We start from the raw sequence: 21,144 nt of genomic DNA on the forward strand, positions 1-21,144 counted from the left end.
AAAAGGCGGGGTAGATAGATACCACCCCAGTAGACCTGGGTTTTAACTTTATCTGTTTAAACTAAATATACCAATAAAAAAAACAGCAAATCCCATTCTAGCCAGATTCAAGCTCTCCAGACAGACTCAAGCCAACTCCATGCAGACTCAAGCCAACTCCAGACGGATTCAAGCCAACTCCAGACGGACTCAAGCCAACTCCAGACGGACTCAAGCCAACTCCAGACGCACTCAAGCCAACTCCAGACGGACTCAAGCCAACTCCAGGCAGATTCAAGCTCTCCAGACGAACTCAAGCCAACTCCAGGCAGATTTAAGCTCTCCAGACGGACTCAAGCCAACTCCAGACAGACTCAAGCCAATTCCAGGCAGATTCAAGCTCTCCAGACGGACTCAAGACAACTCCATGCAGGCTCAAGCTAACTCTAAAAGGCTTAACCCATAAGAGTCTAAATCTGTCTAAGCTGGGGGGGAGAAGAGGGGGGGGGGGTCTACTAAGCTATATGGAATTGTTTTAAGAAGGTCATACAAAGGATAATTTAGCTATTTGATTTAGAATTTGAAGACCCCTTGAAGTATAAAAATATATATATTAAACAATTATTTGATGAAAAACGCATTGAATAACAGATTCACTACATGGAATAACAAATAGTCCCCAAAAATGTTTTTGTTCTGGAAGATTGTTCTGAAGTGTCTGTCCTATATCTGAGAGATATTTAAAAAAATCTAAAAACATTGGTTATTTTTTTGCTATGTATTTAACCCTTTATTTTTGGTGCTAAACAGTCTCCATATATACTTCCATGAATTTTTTCGACTGGTACCGGGGGACCTTCAGACAAGTCTTGTGAGGCCTGTGGGAAGAGCAAAATGACCGACATGTACGTGTTTGTGAGATTCTCACCTTTCCACAGAGTGGTCAAATTAGTGTGTAGTCCAAAATGTTCGGACACTATACACAGAAGTTGGCAGATCGGCTGTACCAACTACAGATGAGTCCCAAGACGCTTGTGAGGGTGTCATTGAGCAAAATGGAGAATACTGTTGTGTTCGTGAGAGTCTCATCTTTCCATGGAGGGGTCATAATATGTAGGCCAAACCATTCGGAACACTACAGATGATTTTGTGAGAAGACTGATTTTCAGGATGTCTCATGGTCTGACAAACACCGGTCTAGCTCTGTCACCTTTCACCGCAGATGCGGAAGTACGACCTAAGCAGATGCGGTGGATTGAAACGCATCCAATGCAAAAACATATATCTCTCTAGCAGAAACTGACAGATTTTTATGGGGACTTTTGTATTATGCTAATTAGATACCTGTGGGAGTGCTGACATCGGCCTTAAGGTTTTTTAACTTCACTAGGGTAGGGGGCAGCATTCGGAATTTTGGATGAAAAGTGTGCCCAAATTAAACTGCCTGCTACTCAGGCCCAGAAGTTAGGATATGCATATAATTTGGATAGAAAACACTCTAAAGTTTGCAAAACTGTTAAAATAATGTCTGTGAGTATAACATAACTGATATGGCAGCCAAAAACCAGAGGAAAATCCAACCAGGAAGTACTATTATTTTGAAAGGCTGTTTTTCCATTGAAAGCCTATCCACCATACAAAGACTTAGGACCCAGTTCATGAGCTGCTATGGCTTCCTCTACATGTGTCCAGTATTTAGGCATTGTTTCAGGCTTTTACTCTGAAAAATGAGGGAGATACAGCACTTTCAATCAGTGGCCAGTGGAAATACCCAGACATCAGCCATGCGCCCTGATCGGGAACGCACCTTTCTTGTTTCTCCTTTCCTATTGGCGAAGCTTTTGTACGGTTGAAATATTATTGATTATTTATGACAAAAACAACCGGAGGATTGATTTTAAACATCGTTGGGCATGTTTCTACTAACTTTTATTGTACTTTTCTTTGACTTTTCGTCTGGACTTAGTGCACGTGCCTTGTAGATTCGGATTACTGGACAAAACAAAAAGGAGGTTTTTGGTCATAAAGAGGGACATTATTGAACAAAATTAACATTTATTGTCTAACATGGAGACCTGGGAGTGCCACCAGATGAAGATCATCAAAGGTAAGTCATTAATTATAATGCTATTTCTGACTTTTGTGAGCCCTCTTCTTGGCTGGAAAAAGGCTGTATGGGTTTCTGTAGCTAGGCGTCTGAAACTGTTTGAATTATGTCTGTGAGTATAACAGAACTCATATTGCAGGCAAACTTCCAAACAGGAAGTGAGAATTCTGAGAAGGGTCAATGTGAAAGTCATCGCCTATTCAATTCCCAGTAATATATGGATCTGTTTGCACTTCCTACGCCTTCCACTAGATGTCAACAGTCAGTAGACCGTGGAATGAAGCCTCTAGTGTGATGTGGGGCCGGATGGGAGGTATTTGAGTCAGTGGTCTGGCAGAATGCTAGTTCCTGGTCACGCGCGCTAGTCATGGAATGGCCATGTGTGCCATTACTTATACAGACATGAAGATATGCTCTGTTTGGAACGTTATTGGATATATTTGATAACAACATCCTGAAGATTGATTCTCTACTTAATTTGACCAGGTTATTCGACCTGGAATATAACTTTTTGAAGTTTTCGTCCGAGTTCGCCTGGCCGGAGCCAGCGTTTGGACATGTGAACTACACATGCTAGCTAAAGTTGCTAATTGGACATAAGTAATGGACATTATCGAACTAAACAACGATTTATTGTGGAAATAGGATTCCTGGCATTGCATTCTGATGAAGTTAATCAAAGGTAAGGGAATATTTATGATGTCATTTCGTATTTCTGTTGACTCCAACATGGCGGAGAAATTTTGTTAAATCTGAGCGCCGACTCAGGATATTGCATGGTGTACTTTTACCTAAAGTTTAAAAAAATCTGACACAGCGGTTGCATTAAGAACAAGTGTATCTTTAATTATATGTAAAACATGTATCTTTCATCAAAGTTTATGATGAGTATTTCTGTTATTTGACGTGGCTCTATGTAATTACTCCAGACATTTCTGAACATGGCGCCAATGTAAACCGAGATTTGTAGATATAAATATGAACATTATCGAACAAAACATAAATGTATTGTGTAACATGATGTCCTATGAGTGTCATCTGATGAAGATTATCAAAGGTTAGTGATTAATTTTATCTCTATTTCTGCTTTTGTGTGACTATCTTTGGCTGGGAAAAATGGCTGTGTGTTTTTTGGATTTGGTGGTGATCTAACATAAATATATGCTGTGTTTTCGCTGTAAAACATTTAAAAAATCGGACACGATGGGTAGATTAACAAGATGTTTATCATTCATTTGCTGTATTGGACTTGTTAATGTGTGAAAGTTACATATTTCGGAAAAATATTTTTGAATTTCGCGCGCTGCCTTTTCAGCGGAATGTTGGGGGGGTTCCGCTAGCGTAATGTAATTGGTTCAGAGTTTGTTTTGATATTTTAACCTGCGTGTCGTGATCGTGTTTGGTGTGGGGGGACAATATTACTGTTTGCACGATGGCGCACGCGTGCAGCCGGTTTGGCTTCCGTGTTCCGCAGATTGTTCTACGTTCCGCAGATTGTTCTACGTTCCGCAAATTGTTCTATGTTCCGCAAATTTTTCAACGTTACGCAGATTGTTCTAAGTTACGCAGATTGTTCTACGTTACGCACATTGTTCTACGTTACGCATATTGTTCTACGTTACGCAGATTGTTCTACGTTACGCACATTGTTCTACGTTACGCACATTGTTCTACGTTACGCACATTGTTCTACGTTACGCACATTGTTCTAAGTTACGCACATTGTTCTACGTTACACAGATTGTTCTACGTTACGCAGATTGTTCTGCCTCAATGCAGCTATCTAGGCAGCATATCAAACACAAGTATGCTCGTTCAAATAGCCCCAGGGTTATTACTTCTGCTGTAAACATAGGCGAAAACATAGGCGATGTCATCATGTCAATCAAATTAGTTGAGGTTTCAAAAAGAGGGTGAGTAAAGCGAGAGACATGAAGGGGGAAAGTTGAGCAGCAGATACGTAAAACAATGAGTGTGTAAAATAAGCAGAACATGAATCGGGTCTTCAGCTCTGGGGAAAAAAATCCAGGGGAGCCGGGCGGTTACCTACGGATCTGGAGTCTCAGATAACATTAACACGATGTAGCTTTGTGGGCGGTTACCTATGGATCTGGAGTCTCAGATAACATTAACACGATGTAGCTTTGTGGGCGGTAACCTACGGATCTGGAGTCTCAGATAACATTAACACGATGTAGCTTTGTGGGCGGTTACCTACGGATCTGGAGTTTCAGATAACATTAACACGATGTAGCTTTGTGGGCGGTTACCTACGGATCTGGAGTTTCAGATAACATTAACACGGGGTAGCTTTGTGGGCGGTTACCTACGGATCTGGAGTCTCAGATAACATTAACACGATGTAGCTTTGTGGGCGGTTACCTACGGATCTGGAGTCTCAGATAACATTAACACGATGTAGCTTTGTGGGCGGTTACCTACGGATCTGGAGTTTCAGATAACAGTAACACGATGTAGCTTTGTGGGCGGTTACCTACGGATCTGCAGTATCAGATAACATTAACACGATGTAGCTTTGTTGGCGGTTACCTACGGATCTGCAGTCTCAGATAACATTAACACGATGTAGCTTTGTGGGCGGTTACCTACGGATCTGGGGTCTCAGATAACATTAACATGATGTAGCTTTGTGGGTGGTTACCTACGGATCTGGGGTCTCAGATAACATTAACAGCTTTGTGGGAGGTTACCTACGGATCTGGAGTCTGAGATAACATTAACATGATGTAGCTTTGTGGGTGGTTACCTACGGATCTGCAGTCTCAGATAACAGTAACATGATGTAGCTTTGTGGGCGGTTACCTACAGATCTGGAGGCTCAGATAACATTAACATGATGTAGCTTTGTGGGCGGTTACCTACGGATCTGCAGTCTCAGATAACATTAACAATGTAGCTTTGTGGGCGGTTACCTACAGATCTGCAGTCTCAGATAACATTAACGTGGTGTAGATTTGTTTAACTAGAGTGCTGGCCACAGATTTTGTAAATATGTCTCTCTGTGTCAGAGTATTTTATGTGGGACTTTCTGACCTATTCAGAACAGTTATGAAGTCTCCCATTGCCGGTATTATGCCTGTACTGGGGAGGCAGGTAGGCTAGTGGTTAGAGCGTTGCGCCAGTAACCGAAAAGTTGCTAGATCAAAGCCCCGAACTGACAAGGTATAAATCTGTCATTCTGCCCATGAACAAGGCAGTGAACCCACTATTCCTAACCCACTATTCCTAGGCCGTCATTGTAAATAATGATTTGTTCTTAAACTGACTTGCCTAGTTATATAAAGGTTAAATAAAATACTGTATTATTTTGGTACCCGTGTTAAAACTGTGATGAGTCAGTATTGCTTAAAAACTTCTTGCCACTAGGGGGGTGCCATTTCGACATAGTCCAAATTCGTCTCCAAATTAAACTGCCTCGTACTCAATTCTTGCTCGTACAATATGCATATTATTATTACTATTGGATAGAAAACACTCTCTAGTAATTATGTCTGTGGGTGAAACAGAACTCGACTTAGAGCAATTTTCCTATGTGTATGTCAGAATTCAGAATTGTACTGGCTGTTCTGAGACCTGTGTATTAATTTGCCTGTCCTCTATTGGTTGAGATGCACTGCATACGCCTTCCCCTGGGTGTCAGCGAATAGGGAGACATTGAAATGGACTCTCTGCGTAGTTCCCAAAGGTTATAAATTGAATTGGAATCACGGTGGCCATTCTTTTGGATCTTCGCTCGGGCGCAAAGAGGAGCTTTGCGTATCGTTGTGGAAGCTCTGGTTTTAGCTCCTTAGATAATTCCGGTCATGTTTTTATTCGATATAAGCTTTAAAGACATCATAATCTTATTATTTTGAACCGAATTATTTCAGTTTATATCAGTTTATTGCGATTTTCTGGCATTTCTTTGTGACGCACTTTCAAGAGTTGGACACTTTCCCTGTACATGCCGAACGTTAGTGGCCATTTCGACAGGACAAGAGGACATTTTTCGACCAAAAGACGATTAGACCGGAGAAAGGACACATTGCCCAAGATTCTGATGGAAGCTCAGCTAATAGTAAGAACTATTTATGCTGATAAATCGTTGTTCTGTTGAAATATGTTAAACGCATAAGCTGCCATTTTTTTGGGGGTAGCTTCGCTTTGGCGCAACTTGTATTGCGCAGTAAGGTTAATTTTAAAAATGTAATTCAGCGATTGCATTAAGAACTAATTTGTCTTTCAAATGCTGTCCACGCTGTATTTTTTAGTCAAGTTTATGATTATTTAATGATTAGACTAAGTCACTCTCCAAGATGGCGCCCGACATTTTCTGCCCAGTTTAGCTACTTTTCTCATTGTATAACCACGATTTGTGATGCTAAATATGCACATTTTCGAACAAACTCTATATGCATTGTGTAATATGATGTTACAGGACTGTCATCTGAAGAATTCTGAGAAGGTTAGTGAAAAAATTAATATATTTTGGTGGCGATAACGTTATCGCCCCCTTTGCCTTGATTTAATGCTGGTGTGATGTTAGCTCATGTGGTATGCTAATATAACGATATATTGTGTTTTCGCTGTAAAACACTTAGGAAATCTGAAATATTGTCTGGATTCACAAGATCTGTGTCTTTCGATTGCTGTAGGCTGTGTATTTTTCAGAAATGTTTTAGGATAAGTATTTTGGTAATTGACGTTGGTCTCTGTAATTATTCCGGCTGCTTCCAACGCTATTTCAGATTGCAGCTGCAATGTACAACTGTGATTTATACCTGAAAAATGCACATTTTTCTAAAAGAAAATATCCTATACCATAAATATGTTATCAGACTGTCATCTTATGAAGTTGTTTCTTGGTTAGTGGCTATATATATCTTTATTTAGTCGAATTAGTGATAGCTACTGATGCAGGAAAAAAATGGTGGAGAAAAAAAGTTGTGTCTTTTGCTATCGTGGTTAGCTAATAGATTTACATATTGTGTCTTCCCTGTAAAACACTTAGAAAATCTGAAATATTGTCTGGATTCACAAGATCTGTGTCTTTCGATTGCTGTAGGCTGTGTATTTTTCAGAAATGTTTTAGGATGAGTATTTTGGTAATTGACGTCGGTCTCTGTAATTATTCCGGCTGCTTCCAACGCTATTTCAGATTGCAGCTGCAATGTACAACTGTGATTTATACCTGAAAAATGCAAATTTTTCTAAAAAAACATATCCTATACCATAAATATGTTATCAGACTGTCATCTTATGAAGTTGTTTCTTGGTTAGTGGCTATATATATCTTTATTTAGTCGAATTAGTGATAGCTACTGATGCAGGAAAAAAATGGTGGACAAAAAAAAGTTGTGTCTTTTGCTATGGTGGTTAGCTAATAGAAATACATATTTTGTCTTCCCTGTAAAACATTTAAAAAATCGGAAATGATGGCTGGATTCACAAGATCTGTATCTTTCATTTGGTGTCTTGGACTTGTGATTTCATGAACATTTGATTATATGATATCCCTGTCGCTTTAGGCTAGGCTATGCTAGTCAGCTTTTTTGATGGGGGGGATCCCGGATCCGGGTTTGTGACTCTATAAAGGTTAATCTTGGTAGCCATGTTAAAGCTGTGATGAGTCAGTATTGTATAGTCATGGTACCCATGTTAAAGCTGTGATGAGTCAGTATTGTATAGTCACGACTCACTTCAGATGTTCTATTCCACCTGGGGTTGCTGGTACGTTGTACCGTCTCATGTATTCATGCATCTCTGGAAAGCTTTTCTTCAGGTAATCCTCGGCACTGCTCTCCCGGACCGTGGCGAAGCGGAACCCCTGTGACGGGTGATGAAGCTGGAGGAACAGAAAATACGGAACTGTTACTGTGGTCTAACACCTCCTGTAACTGTTACTGTGGTCTTACACCTCCTGTAACTGTTACTGTGGTCTCATACATCCTGTAACTGTTACTGTGGTCTCATACCTCCTGGAACTGTTACTGTGGTCTAATACCTCCTGGAACTGTTACTGTGGATTAGTACCTCCTGGAACTGTTACTGTGGTCTAACACCTCCTGTAACTGTTACTGTGGTCTAACACCTCCTGTAACTGTTACTGTGGTCTAGTACCTCCTGTAACTGGTACTGTGGTCTAGTACCTCCTGTAACTGTTACTGTGGTCTAGTACCTCCTGGAACTGTTACTGTGGTCTCTAACCTCCTGTAACTGTTACTGTGGTCTAATACCTCCTGTAACTGTTACTGTGGTCTAGTACCTCCTGTAACTGGTACTGTGGTCTAGTACCTCCTGTAACTGTTACTGTGGTCTAGTACCTCCTGGAACTGTTACTGTGGTCTCTAACCTCCTGTAACTGTTACTGTGGTCTAGTACCTCCTGGAACTGTTAATGTGGTCTCTAACCTCCTGTAACTGTTACTGTGGTCTAGTATCTCCTGGAACTGTTACTGTGGTCTAATACCTCCTGAAACTGTTACTGTGGTCTCTAACCTCCTGGAACTGTTACTGTGGTCTCTAACGTCCTGGAACTGTTACTGTGGTCTCATACCTCCTGGAACTGTTACTGTGGTCTAATACCTCCTGGAACTGTTACTGTGGTCTCATACCTCCTGGAACTGTTACTGTGGTCTAATACCTCCTGGAACTGTTACTGTGGTCTCTAACCTCCTGTAACTGTTACTGTGGTCTCATACCTCCTGGAACTGTTACTGTGGTCTAATACCTCCTGTAACTGTTACCGTGGTCTCTAACCCCTTGGAACTGTTACTGTGGTCTAATACCTCCTGGAACTGTTACTGTGGTCTAATACCTCCTGTAACTGTTACTGTGGTCTAATACCTCCTGCAACTGTTACTGTGGTCTAATACATCCTGTAACTGTTACTGTGGTCTAATACCCCCTGGAACTGTTACTGTGGTCTAATACCTCCTGGAACTGTTACTGTGGTCAAATACCTCCTGTAACTGTTACTGTGGTCTAGTACATCCTGTAACTGTTACTGTGGTCTAATACCTCCTGTAACTGTTACTGTGGTCTCTGACCTCTTGTAACTGTTACTGTGGTCTCTTACCTATGGTAGCTGTTATTGTGGTCTCTAACCTCCTGGAACTGTTACTGTGGTCTCTTACCTCTTGTAACTGTTACTGTGGTCTATTATCTCCTGGAACTGTTACTGTGGTCTATTATCTCCTGGAACGGTTACAGAGCTCTCCTACCTCCTGGAACGGTTACAGAGCTCTACTACCTCCTGGGACGTTACAGAGCTCTCCTACATCCTGGAACGGTTACAGAGCTCTCCTACCTCCTGGAACTGTTACAGAGCTCTCCTTCCTCCTGGAACGGTTACAGAGCTCTCCTACCTCCTGGAAAGGTTACAGAGCTCTGCTACCTCCTGGAACAGTTACAGAGCTCTCCTACCTCCTGGAACGGTTACAGAGCTCTCCTACCTCCTGGAAAGGTTACAGAGCTCTGCTACCTCCTGGAACAGTTACAGAGCTCTCCTACCTCCTGGAACGGTTACAGAGCTCTCCTACCTCCTGGAAGGGTTACAGAGCTCTGCTATCTCCTGGAACGGTTACAGAGCTCTGGTACCTCCTGGAACAGTTACAGAGCTCTCCTACCTCCTGGAACGGTTACAGAGCTCTCCTACCTCCTGGAACAGTTACAGAGCTCTCCTACCTCCTGGAACTGTTACAGAGCTCTCCTACCTCCTGGAACTGTTAGTGTGGTATATATTACCTGCTGGAACAGTTACAGAGCTCTCCTACCTCCTGGAACGGTTACAGAGCTCTCCTTCCTCCTGGAACTGTTACAGAGCTCTCCTACCTCCTGGAACAGTTACAGAGCTCTCCCAAACCTAAATCTAAACTTACTGTCTGGTGTTCTTTTTATTTCTTATTAGTGGTGTTTTCCTATCTGACCTTTTTGTTTTATATTACTACTGATATTGATTACTGTGTTGTTGGGAAAAAGCTAGAAAAAGGCTTCACTGTACTAGTGCACTTCAAACTAAACTGTGATTATATATTTTTATTTTTTAAGAAGGGTGTTGGGTTGTCCCACTGCTTTAATATTGTTTAGACAGGACGGTGAAAGACTGACGGGACATATCAGAGGAGGGGGTGTGCTAGAATAGCAGGAGGTCGGACTCAAACCCACTTTCACCCTGGTACATGTTACCATAGCCTTGGGAAGAACGGGTGCTGAGAGAGCTGCAGCACCTCTCATACTGGTACATTCTCGAAAATATTAATACAATTATTTATTGTTGTTGTTGAAAATTGTATTTTTTCACTAAAGTAGTGCACTGGGCCTTTACTAGTCCTGTATTAGCTGTACTAGTCTCCCCTCAGTCCTGTATTAGCTGTACTAGTCTCCCCTCAGTCCTGTATTAGCTGTACTAGTCTCCCCTCAGTCCTGTATTAGCTGTACTAGTCTCCCCTCAGTCCTGTATTAGCTGTACTAGTCCTGTATTAGCTGTACTAGTCTCCCCTCAGCCCTGTATTAGCTGTACTAGTCTCCCCTCAGTCCTGTATTAGCTGTACTGGTCTCCCCTCAGTCCTGTATTAGCTGTACTAGTCTCCCCTCAGCCCTGTATTAGCTGTACTGGTCTCCCCTCAGTCCTGTATTAGCTGTACTAGTCTCCCCTCAGCCCTGTATTAGCTGTACTAGTCTCCCCTCAGCCCTGTATTAGCTGTACTAGTCCTGTATTAGCTGTACTAGTCTCCCCTCAGTCCTGTATTAGCTGTACTAGTCTCCCCTCAGTCCTGTATTAGCTGTACTAGTCTCCCCTCAGTCCTGTATTAGCTGTACTAGTCCTGTATTAGCTGTACTAGTCTCCCCTCAGCCCTGTATTAGCTGTACTAGTCTCCCCTCAGTCCTGTATTAGCTGTACTAGTCTCCCCTCAGTCCTGTATTAGCTGTACTAGTCTCCCCTCAGCCCTGTATTAGCTGTACTAGTCTCCCCTCAGTCCTGTATTAGCTGTACTGGTCTCCCCTCAGTCCTGTATTAGCTGTACTGGTCTCCCCTCAGTCCTGTATTAGCTGTACTAGTCTCCCCTCAGTCCTGTATTAGCTGTACTAGTCTCCCCTCAGTCCTGTATTAGCTGTACTGGTCCTGTATTAGCTGTACTAGTCTCCCCTCAGTCCTGTATTAGCTGTATTAGTCTCCCCTCAGTCCTGTATTAGCTGTACTAGTCTCCCCTCAGCCCTGTATTAGCTGTACTAGTCTCCCCTCAGCCCTGTATTAGCTGTACTAGTCCTGTATTAGCTGTACTAGTCTCCCCTCAGCCCTGTATTAGCTGTACTAGTCTCCCCTCAGCCCTGTATTAGCTGTACTAGTCCTGTATTAGCTCTACTAGTCTCCCCTCAGCCCTGTATTAGCTGTACTGGTCTCCCCTCAGCCCTATATTAGCTGTACTGGTCTCCCCTCAGTCCTGTATTAGCTGTACTAGTCTCCCCTCAGTCCTGTATTAGCTGTACTAGTCCTGTATTAGCTGTACTAGTCTCCCCTCAGTCCTGTATTAGCTGTACTAGTCTCCCCTCAGCCCTGTATTAGCTGTACTGGTCTCCCCTCAGCCCTGTATTAGCTGTACTAGTCCTGTATTAGCTGTACTAGTCTCCCCTCAGTCCTGTATTAGCTGTACTAGTCTCCCCTCAGTCCTGTATTAGCTGTACTAGTCCTGTATTAGCTGTACTAGTCTCCCCTCAGCCCTGTATTAGCTGTACTAGTCTCCCCTCAGTCCTGTATTAGCTGTACTAGTCTCCCCTCAGCCCTGTATTAGCTGTACTAGTCCTGTATTAGCTGTACTAGTCTCCCCTCAGTCCTGTATTAGCTGTACTAGTCTCCCCTCAGCCCTGTATTAGCTGTACTAGTCTCCCCTCAGCCCTGTATGAGCTGTACTAGTCCTGTATTAGCTGTACTAGTCTCCCCTCAGCCCTGTATTAGCTGTACTAGTCCTGTATTAGCTGTACTAGTCTCCCCTCAGCCCTGTATTAGCTGTACTGGTCTCCCCTCAGCCCTATATTAGCTGTACTGGTCTCCCCTCAGTCCTGTATTAGCTGTACTAGTCTCCCCTCAGTCCTGTATTAGCTGTACTAGTCCTGTATTAGCTGTACTAGTCTCCCCTCAGTCCTGTATTAGCTGTACTAGTCTCCCCTCAGCCCTGTATTAGCTGTACTGGTCTCCCCTCAGCCCTGTATTAGCTGTACTAGTCCTGTATTAGCTGTACTAGTCTCCCCTCAGTCCTGTATTAGCTGTACTAGTCTCCCCTCAGTCCTGTATTAGCTGTACTAGTCTCCCCTCAGCCCTGTATTAGCTGTACTAGTCTCCCCTCAGTCCTGTATTAGCTGTACTAGTCTCCCCTCAGCCCTGTATTAGCTGTACTAGTCCTGTATTAGCTGTACTAGTCTCCCCTCAGTCCTGTATTAGCTGTACTAGTCTCCCCTCAGCCCTGTATTAGCTGTACTAGTCTCCCCTCAGTCCTGTATTAGCTGTACTAGTCTCCCCTCAGCCCTGTATTAGCTGTACTAGTCCTGTATTAGCTGTACTAGTCTCCCCTCAGTCCTGTATTAGCTGTACTAGTCTCCCCTCAGTCCTGTATTAGCTGTACTGGTCCTGTATTAGCTGTACTAGTCTCCCCTCAGCCCTGTATTAGCTGTACTAGTCCTGTATTAGCTGTACTAGTCTCCCCTCAGCCCTGTATTAGCTGTACTAGTCTCCCCTCAGTCCTGTACTAGCTGTACTAGTCTCCCCTCAGTCCTGTATTAGCTGTACTGGTCTCCCCTCAGCCCTGTATTAGCTGTACTAGTCTCCCCTCAGTCCTGTATTAGCTGTACTAGTCTCCCCTCAGCCCTGTATTAGCTGTACTAGTCTCCCCTCAGTCCTGTATTAGCTGTACTGGTCTCCCCTCAGTCCTGTATTAGCTGTACTAGTCTCCCCTCAGTCCTGTATTAGCTGTACTAGTCTCCCCTCAGTCCTGTATTAGCTGTACTGGTCTCCCCTCAGTCCTGTATTAGCTGTACTAGTCTCCCCTCAGTCCTGTATTAGCTGTACTAGTCTCCCCTCAGTCCTGTATTAGCTGTACTAGTCTCCCCTCAGTCCTGTATTAGCTGTACTAGTCTCCCCTCAGTCCTGTATTAGCTGTACTGGTCTCCCCTCAGTCCTGTATTAGCTGTACTAGTCTCCCCTCAGTCCTGTATTAGCTGTACTAGTCTCCCCTCAGTCCTGTATTAGCTGTACTAGTCTCCCCTCAGTCCTGTATTAGCTGTACTAGTCTCCCCTCAGTCCTGTATTAGCTGTACTGGTCTCCCCTCAGTCCTGTATTAGCTGTACTAGTCCTGTATTAGCTGTACTGGTCTCTCCTCAGTCCTGTATTAGCTGTACTAGTCTCCCCTCAGTCCTGTATTAGCTGTACTGGTCTCCCCTCAGTCCTGTATTAGCTGTACTGGTCCTGTATTAGCTGTACTAGTCTCCCCTCAGTCCTGTATTAGCTGTACTAGTCTCCCCTCAGCCCTGTATTAGCTGTACTAGTCTCCCCTCAGTCCTGTATTAGCTGTACTAGTCTCCCCTCAGTCCTGTATTAGCTGTACTGGTCCTGTATTAGCTGTACTAGTCTCCCCTCAGTCCTGTATTAGCTGTACTAGTCTCCCCTCAGCCCTGTATTAGCTGTACTAGTCTCCCCTCAGCCCTGTATTAGCTGTACTAGTCTCCCCTCAGTCCTGTATTAGCTGTACTAGTCTCCCCTCAGTCCTGTATTAGCTGTACTGGTCTCCCCTCAGTCCTGTATTAGCTGTACTGGTCTCCCCTCAGTCCTGTATTAGCTGTACTAGTCTCCCCTCAGTCCTGTATTAGCTGTACTAGTCTCCCCTCAGTCCTGTATTAGCTGTACTAGTCTCCCCTCAGTCCTGTATTAGCTGTACTAGTCTCCCCTCAGTCCTGTATTAGCTGTACTGGTCCTGTATTAGCTGTACTAGTCTCCCCTCAGTCCTGTATTAGCTGTACTAGTCTCCCCTCAGCCCTGTATTAGCTGTACTAGTCTCCCCTCAGCCCTGTATTAGCTGTACTAGTCTCCCCTCAGTCCTGTATTAGCTGTACTAGTCTCCCCTCAGTCCTGTATTAGCTGTACTGGTCTCCCCTCAGTCCTGTATTAGCTGTACTAGTCCTGTATTAGCTGTACTGGTCTCCCCTCAGTCCTGTATTAGCTGTACTAGTCTCCCCTCAGCCCTGTATTAGCTGTACTAGTCCTGTATTAGCTGTACTGGTCCTGTATTAGCTGTACTGGTCTCCCCTCAGTCCTGTATTAGCTGTACTAGTCTCCCCTCAGTCCTGTATTAGCTGTACTGGTCTCCCCTCAGTCCTGTATTAGCTGTACTAGTCCTGTATTAGCTGTACTGGTCTCCCCTCAGTCCTGTATTAGCTGTACTAGTCCTGTATTAGCTGTACTGGTCTCCCCTCAGTCCTGTATTAGCTGTACTAGTCCTGTATTAGCTGTACTGGTCTCCCCTCAGTCCTGTATTAGCTGTACTAGTCTCCCCTCAGTCCTGTATTAGCTGTACTAGTCCTGTATTAGCTGTACTGGTCTCCCCTCAGCTCCACAAGACCCTATGAAAGCATCTTTCCATACTCACCAATCAGTCACAAAATCACAAATGAGGAACTATTTATGCATGTAGTACTCATCTACATACCATTCATTTTTATCCCATATTTTATAGGTGTTAATTCAGCTGAGTAGTCCTTACCTTAGGATCGTGTATTCCTGAGAGTTGCTCGAAGGTTTTCTCCCCCACCATGACGGCGGCCAGATTGGCTGTGTAGGTGGACAGACAGAACAGGCAGAAGATAGCCCAGAGATTCATGAGGAACCGCCCCGTCCAGCACTTCGGAGGTTTAATGGCAGCTGTACGGCCGAACAGGATGGCATAGCAGACGTTCAGAGCCGAGGAGAAGGAGAACACCTTATCTCTGTTCCTGCCTCGCGGCGTCATCCCAAACGGGCTGTTCCACTCGTAGATGGTCAGGAATACGGCAGTAACGTGTAGCGAGACGAATATCCCCAGCCACATGGACCAGTGCAGGGGCCACATGAAGGCCCCGATGGGCGCGGCCGTGTCCCGGGTCCGTACCAAGATGCCCAGAGAGGTGGAGAAGAACGGGGAGGTGAAGTCTATAACCCTGCTCCGGGCCGAGTTTATACTGAAGGATGTGACCGCCAAGTGGGCCGCTCCGCTGAGAAGATCCCCCACCAGCCCCGTCCAGCGTCCGTTCTTAAACCCACCGTACTTGCCGTCGCCTACAATATACAGGTCGAAGTCGAACCCCATGTCCTCCGCTAGTTTCTCCAGTAGATCGACGCAGTAGCCGTAGCAACACTTCTTATACTCCATGGGAATGCTGTCGTTAGGCCCCCGCATCTGGAGGAAGAGGGACTGGAGCAGGGCTGTGTTGTTGGTGAGGGGGTTCAGGCAGAGCTGACCAGCGGGACAGAGACCGTCCTCATCCACCTCCCGGGTGAAGACGAAGGGGTGCTCCACTAACGTCACCACCCGCAGGTGGAGCCGCGACGGGTGCCGCCAGTCCCCTCTCTGGTGGGATATCTGATTGTTAGACCAGGCAGCACAGTCCATAAGGGAGAGAGACAGAGAGACAGAGAGAGAGAGAGAGAGAGACGGAGGGGGAGAGAGAGAGAGAGAGAGAGAGAGGGTGTCAGAGAGAGAGAAAAGGAAGGAAGGAGACAGGGAGGGTGTGAGAGAGAGAAAAGGAAGGAAGGAGACAGGGAGGGTGGGAGAGAGGGAGAGAGAGAGAGAGAGAGAAAAGGAGACAGGGAGGGTGTGATAGAGAGAGAGAGAGAGCGAGAGAGAAGGAAGGAGACAGGGGGGGTGTGAGAGAGAGAGAGAGAGAGAAGGAAGGAGACAGGGAGGGTGTGAGAGAGAGAAGGTGACAGGGAGGGAGAGAGAGAGAGAGAGAGAACAGGAAGGAGACAGGGAGGGTGTGAGAGAGAGAGAGAGAGAGAGAGAGAGAGAGAGAGAGAGAGAGAGAGAGAGAAGGAAGGAGACAGGGAGGGTGTGAGAGAGAGAAGGTGACAGAGAGGGAGAGAGAGAGAAGGAAGGAAGGAGACAGGGAGGGTGGGCGAGAGAGAGAGAGATAGAGAGAGAGAAGGAAGGAAGGAAGGAGACAGGGAGGAGGGTGTGAGAGAGAGAAAGAATGAGGGAGGTGGAGGAAGACAATATAGTAGTAGCATTAGCAGTATCAACATGTTTGGCATAAGTAAAGACATTGCAAGAAGTGGAATGATAGCACAAACACTGGTACTCAGGCTACAACGTTATGATGACACAGACATGTTGGTCACCTGTTTGTTGGTCCAGGCAGTGTAGTCCATGAGCACCCTGTCATGCTTCCATCGGCCCAGCCTGGTCCACATTGGGTTCCCTATGGGGTCGTGTTGCAGGGACCAGATGAAGTGATGGCTCTCTGAGGAGATCACAGTCTCCTCCTGGGACGAGATGAAACCACTCAGACCGTCAAATGATGTGTTGGACAGAAACCTGCAGGGGGGGGGGGGGGCAGGTTAGGGATAGTCCAGCACATAAAACCACTCAGATTATTCTGATGTAAGTGTCAGGTTAGAGTAATGTCAGATTAGGGTAATGTCAGGTTAGAGTAATGTCAGGTTCGGGTTAATGTCAGGTTAGAGTAATGTCAGGTTAGAGTAATGTCAGGTTAGGGTTAATGTCAGGTTAGGTTAATGTCAGGTTAGAGTAATGTCAGGTTAGAGTAATGTCAGGTTAAGGTTAATGTCAGGTTAAGGTTCATGTCAGATTAGGGTTCATGTCAGGTTAGAGTAATGTCAGGTTAAGGTTAATGTCAGGTTAGAGTAATGTCAGGTTAGGGTTCATGTCAGGTTAGAGTAATGTCAGGTTAAGGTTAATGTCAGGTTAGAGCAATGTCAGGTTAGGTTAATGTCAGGTTAGAGCAATGTCAGGTTAGGTTAATGTCAGGTTAGGGTAATGTCAGGTTAGAGTAATGCCAGGTTAGGGTTAGTGTCAGGTTAGGGTTAATGTCAGGTTAGAGTAATGTCAGGTTAGGGTTAATGTCAGGTTAGGTTAATGTCAGGTTAGGTTAATGTCAGGTTAGGGTTAGTGTCAGGTTTAAAGATAGGTGTAAAGATAAGCCTAGCTACTGTGATGAGCTCTAACACGGGACAAGACAGGTTCGTTCGGTGCCCATTTGACAGTTTGACAAGGCCTGAGCCCATGCCAGGATGGGCAAGGACAGGGTTGGATCTGGTCAAACAGAACCAGCAGGCGGTCAAACGTGCTCCAGATCTGAGATAATAAGGGGATCTAGCACGCTGATGATACAGACAGCAGGCGCTACAGCCAGCTGTGTGTGAGCTGGAAGACCTTTCCTTAAGGATAAACGGTTCCTATTTCATTGTTCTCCTGCAAACTGTGCTTTTATTTTACTTTTATGGCAAACTGCGCTGTTGAAGTGACCAGATGGTGTGTGTGTGTGTGTGTGTGTGTGTGTGTGTGTGTGTGTGTGTGTGTGTGTGTGTGTGTGTGTGTGTGTGTGTGTGTGTGTGTGTGTGTGTGTGTGTGTGTGTGTGTGTGTGTGTGTGTTGTGCTGGCTACTACAGCCTAAATCTCCTCAGACCACAGGGAAGACAGAAGTCTGACACGGGTCAAAATCTGTCAGGAAGGAACACTGCAGAGAGCAGAATGTTAAGACACACTGCAGATAGCAGAATGTTAAGAAAACCTGCAGAGAGCAGAATGTTTAGAAACACTGCAGATAGCAGAATGTTAAGAAACACTGCAGATAGCAGAATGTTAAGAAACACTGCAGATAGCAGAATGTTAAGAAACACTGCAGATAGCAGAATGTTAAGAAACACTGCAGATAGCAGAATGTTAAGAAACACTGCAGATAGCAGAATGTTAAGAAACACTGCAGATAGCAGAATGTTAAGAAACACTGCAGATAGCAGAATGTTAAGAAACACTGTAGATAGCAGAACGTTTAGAAACACTGCAGATAGCAGAATGTTAAGAAACACTGCAGATAGCAGAATGTTAAGAAACACTGCAGAGAGCAGAATGTTAAGAAACACTGCAGATAGCAGAATGTTAAGAAACACTGCAGATAGCAGAATGTTAAGAAACACTGCAGATAGCAGAATGTTAAGAAACACTGCAGATAGCAGAATGTTAAGAAACACTGCAGATAGCAGAATGTTAAGAAACACTGCAGATAGCAGAATGTTAAGAAACACTGCAGAGAGCAGAATGTTAAGAAACACTGCAGATAGCAGAATGTTAAGAAACACTGCAGATAGCAGAATGTTAAGAAACACTGCAGATAGCAGAATGTTAAGAAACACTGCAGATAGCAGAATGTTAAGAAACACTGCAGATAGCAGAATGTTAAGAAACACTGCAGAGAGCAGAATGTTAAGAAACACTGCAGATAGCAGAATGTTAAGAAACACTGTAGATAGCAGAATGTTAAGAAACACTGCAGAGAGCAGAATGTTAAGAAACACTGCAGAGAGCAGAATGTTAAGAAACACTGCAGATAGCAGAATGTTAAGAAACACTGCAGATAGCAGAATGTTAAGAAACACTGGAGATGGCAGAATATTAAGAAACACTGCAGATAGCAGAATGTTAAGAAACACTGCAGATCACAGAATGTTAAGAAACACTGCAGATAGCAGAATGTTAAGAAACACTGCAGAGAGCAGAATGTTAAGAAACACTGCAGAGAGCAGAATGTTAAGAAACACTGCAGAGAGCAGAATGTTAAGAAACACTGCAGTGAGCAGAATGTTAAGAAACACTGCAGATAGCAGAATGTTAAGAAACACTGCAGAGAGCAGAATGTTAAGAAACACTGCAGAGAGCAGAATGTTAAGAAACACTGCAGATAGCAGAATGTTAAGAAACACTGCAGATAGCAGAATGTTAAGAAACACTGCAGATAGCAGAATGTTAAGAAACACTGCAGATAGCAGAATGTTAAGAAACACTGCAGATCACAGAATGTTAAGAAACACTGCAGATAGCAGAATGTTAAGAAACACTGCAGAGAGCAGAATGTTAAGAAACACTGCAGAGAGCAGAATGTTAAGAAACACTGCAGAGAGCAGAATGTTAAGAAACACTGCAGTGAGCAGAATGTTAAGAAACACTGCAGATAGCAGAATGTTAAGAAACACTGCATATAGCAGAATGTTAAGAAACACTGCAGAGAGCAGAATGTTAAGAAACACTGCAGATAGCAGAATGTTAAGAAACACTGCAGATAGCAGAATGTTAAGAAACACTGCAAATAGCAGAATGTTAAGAAACACTGTAGATAGCAGAATGTTAAGAAACACTGCAGATAGCAGAATGTTAAGAAACACTGTAGATAGCAGAATGTTAAGAAACACTGCAGATAGCAGAATGTTAAGAAACACTGTAGATAGCAGAATGTTAAGAAACACTGCAGAGAGCAGAATGTTAAGAAACACTGTAGATAGCAGAATGTTAAGAATCACTGCAGATAGAAGAATGTTAAGAAACACTGTAGATAGCAGAATGTTAAGAAACACTGCAGATAGAAGAATGTTAAGAAACACTGTAGATAGCAGAACGTTTAGAAACACTGCAGATAGCAGAATGTTAAGAAACACTGCAGAGAGCAGAATGTTAAGAAACACTGTAGATAGCAGAATGTTAAGAAACACTGCAGAGAGCAGAATGTGAAGAAACACTGTAGATAGCAGAATGTTAAGCAGATAGCAGAATGTTAAGAAACACTGCAGAGAGCAGAATGTTAAGAAACACTGCAGAGAGCAGAATGTTTAGAAACACTGCAGATAGCAGAATGTTAAGAAACACTGCAGATAGCAGAATGTTAAGAAACACTGCAGATATCAGAATGTTAAGAAACACTGCAGAAAGCAGAATGTTAAGAAACACTGTAGATAGCAGAATGTTAAGAAACACTGCAGAGAGCAGAATGTTAAGAAACACTGTAGATAGCAGAATGTTAAGAAACACTGCAGAGAGCAGAATGTTAAGAAACACTGTAGATAGCAGAATGTTAAGAAACACTGCAGAGAGCAGAATGTGAAGAAACACTGTAGATAGCAGAATGTTAAGCAGATAGCAGAATGTTAAGAAACACTGCAGAGAGCAGAATGTTAAGAAACACTGCAGAGAGCAGAATGTTTAGAAACACTGCAGATAGCAGAATGTTAAGAAACACTGCAGAGAGCAGAATGTTAAGAAACACTGCAGATATCAGAATGTTAAGAAACACTGCAGAGAGCAGAATGTTAAGAAACACTGCAGAGAGCAGAATGTTAAGAAACACTGCAGATAGCATAATGTTAAGAAACACTGCAGATAGCAGAATGTTAAGAAACACTGCAGATAGCAGAATGTTAAGAAACACTGTAGATAGCAGAATGTTAAGAAACACTGCAGATAGCAGAATGTTAAGAAACACTGCAGATAGCAGAATGTTAAGAAACACTGCAGAGAGCAGAACGTTTAGAAACACTGCAGATAGCAGAATGTTAAGAAACACTGCATATAGCAGAATGTTAAGAAACACTGCAGAGAGCAGAATGTTAAGAAACACTGCAGATAGCAGAATGTTAAGAAACACTGCAGATAGCAGAATGTTAAGAAACACTGCAGATAGCAGAATGTTAAGAAACACTGTAGATAGCAGAATGTTAAGAAACACTGCAGATAGCAGAATGTTAAGAAACACTGTAGATAGCAGAATGTTAAGAAACACTGCAGATAGCAGAATGTTAAGAAACACTGTAGATAGCAGAATGTTAAGAAACACTGCAGAGAGCAGAATGTTAAGAAACACTGTAGATAGCAGAATGTTAAGAAACACTGCAGAGAGCAGAATGTGAAGAAACACTGTAGATAGCAGAATGTTAAGCAGATAGCAGAATGTTAAGAAACACTGCAGAGAGCAGAATGTTAAGAAACACTGCAGAGAGCAGAATGTTTAGAAACACTGCAGATAGCAGAATG

General features: G+C 43.7%; 1 protein-coding gene across 1 annotated transcript in view; it reads right to left on the minus strand.

The window, feature by feature from the left end:
• LOC139539684 (glutamate receptor ionotropic, NMDA 3A-like) overlaps nt 1–21,144 on the minus strand; it is a 95,032-nt gene that overhangs the window by 34,784 nt on the left and 39,104 nt on the right. The window contains exons 3-5 of the mRNA XM_071342862.1: nt 16,446–16,641; nt 14,836–15,690; nt 7,786–7,931 (exon numbers count right to left, since the gene is read on the minus strand). Coding sequence (XP_071198963.1) covers nt 7,786–7,931; nt 14,836–15,690; nt 16,446–16,641 — 1,197 coding nt within the window. The remainder of the gene's footprint in view (nt 1–7,785; nt 7,932–14,835; nt 15,691–16,445; nt 16,642–21,144) is intronic.

The sequence above is a fragment of the Salvelinus alpinus genome, chromosome 1 (assembly GCF_045679555.1).
Source record: "Salvelinus alpinus chromosome 1, SLU_Salpinus.1, whole genome shotgun sequence".
Lineage (NCBI taxonomy): Eukaryota > Metazoa > Chordata > Actinopteri > Salmoniformes > Salmonidae > Salvelinus > Salvelinus alpinus.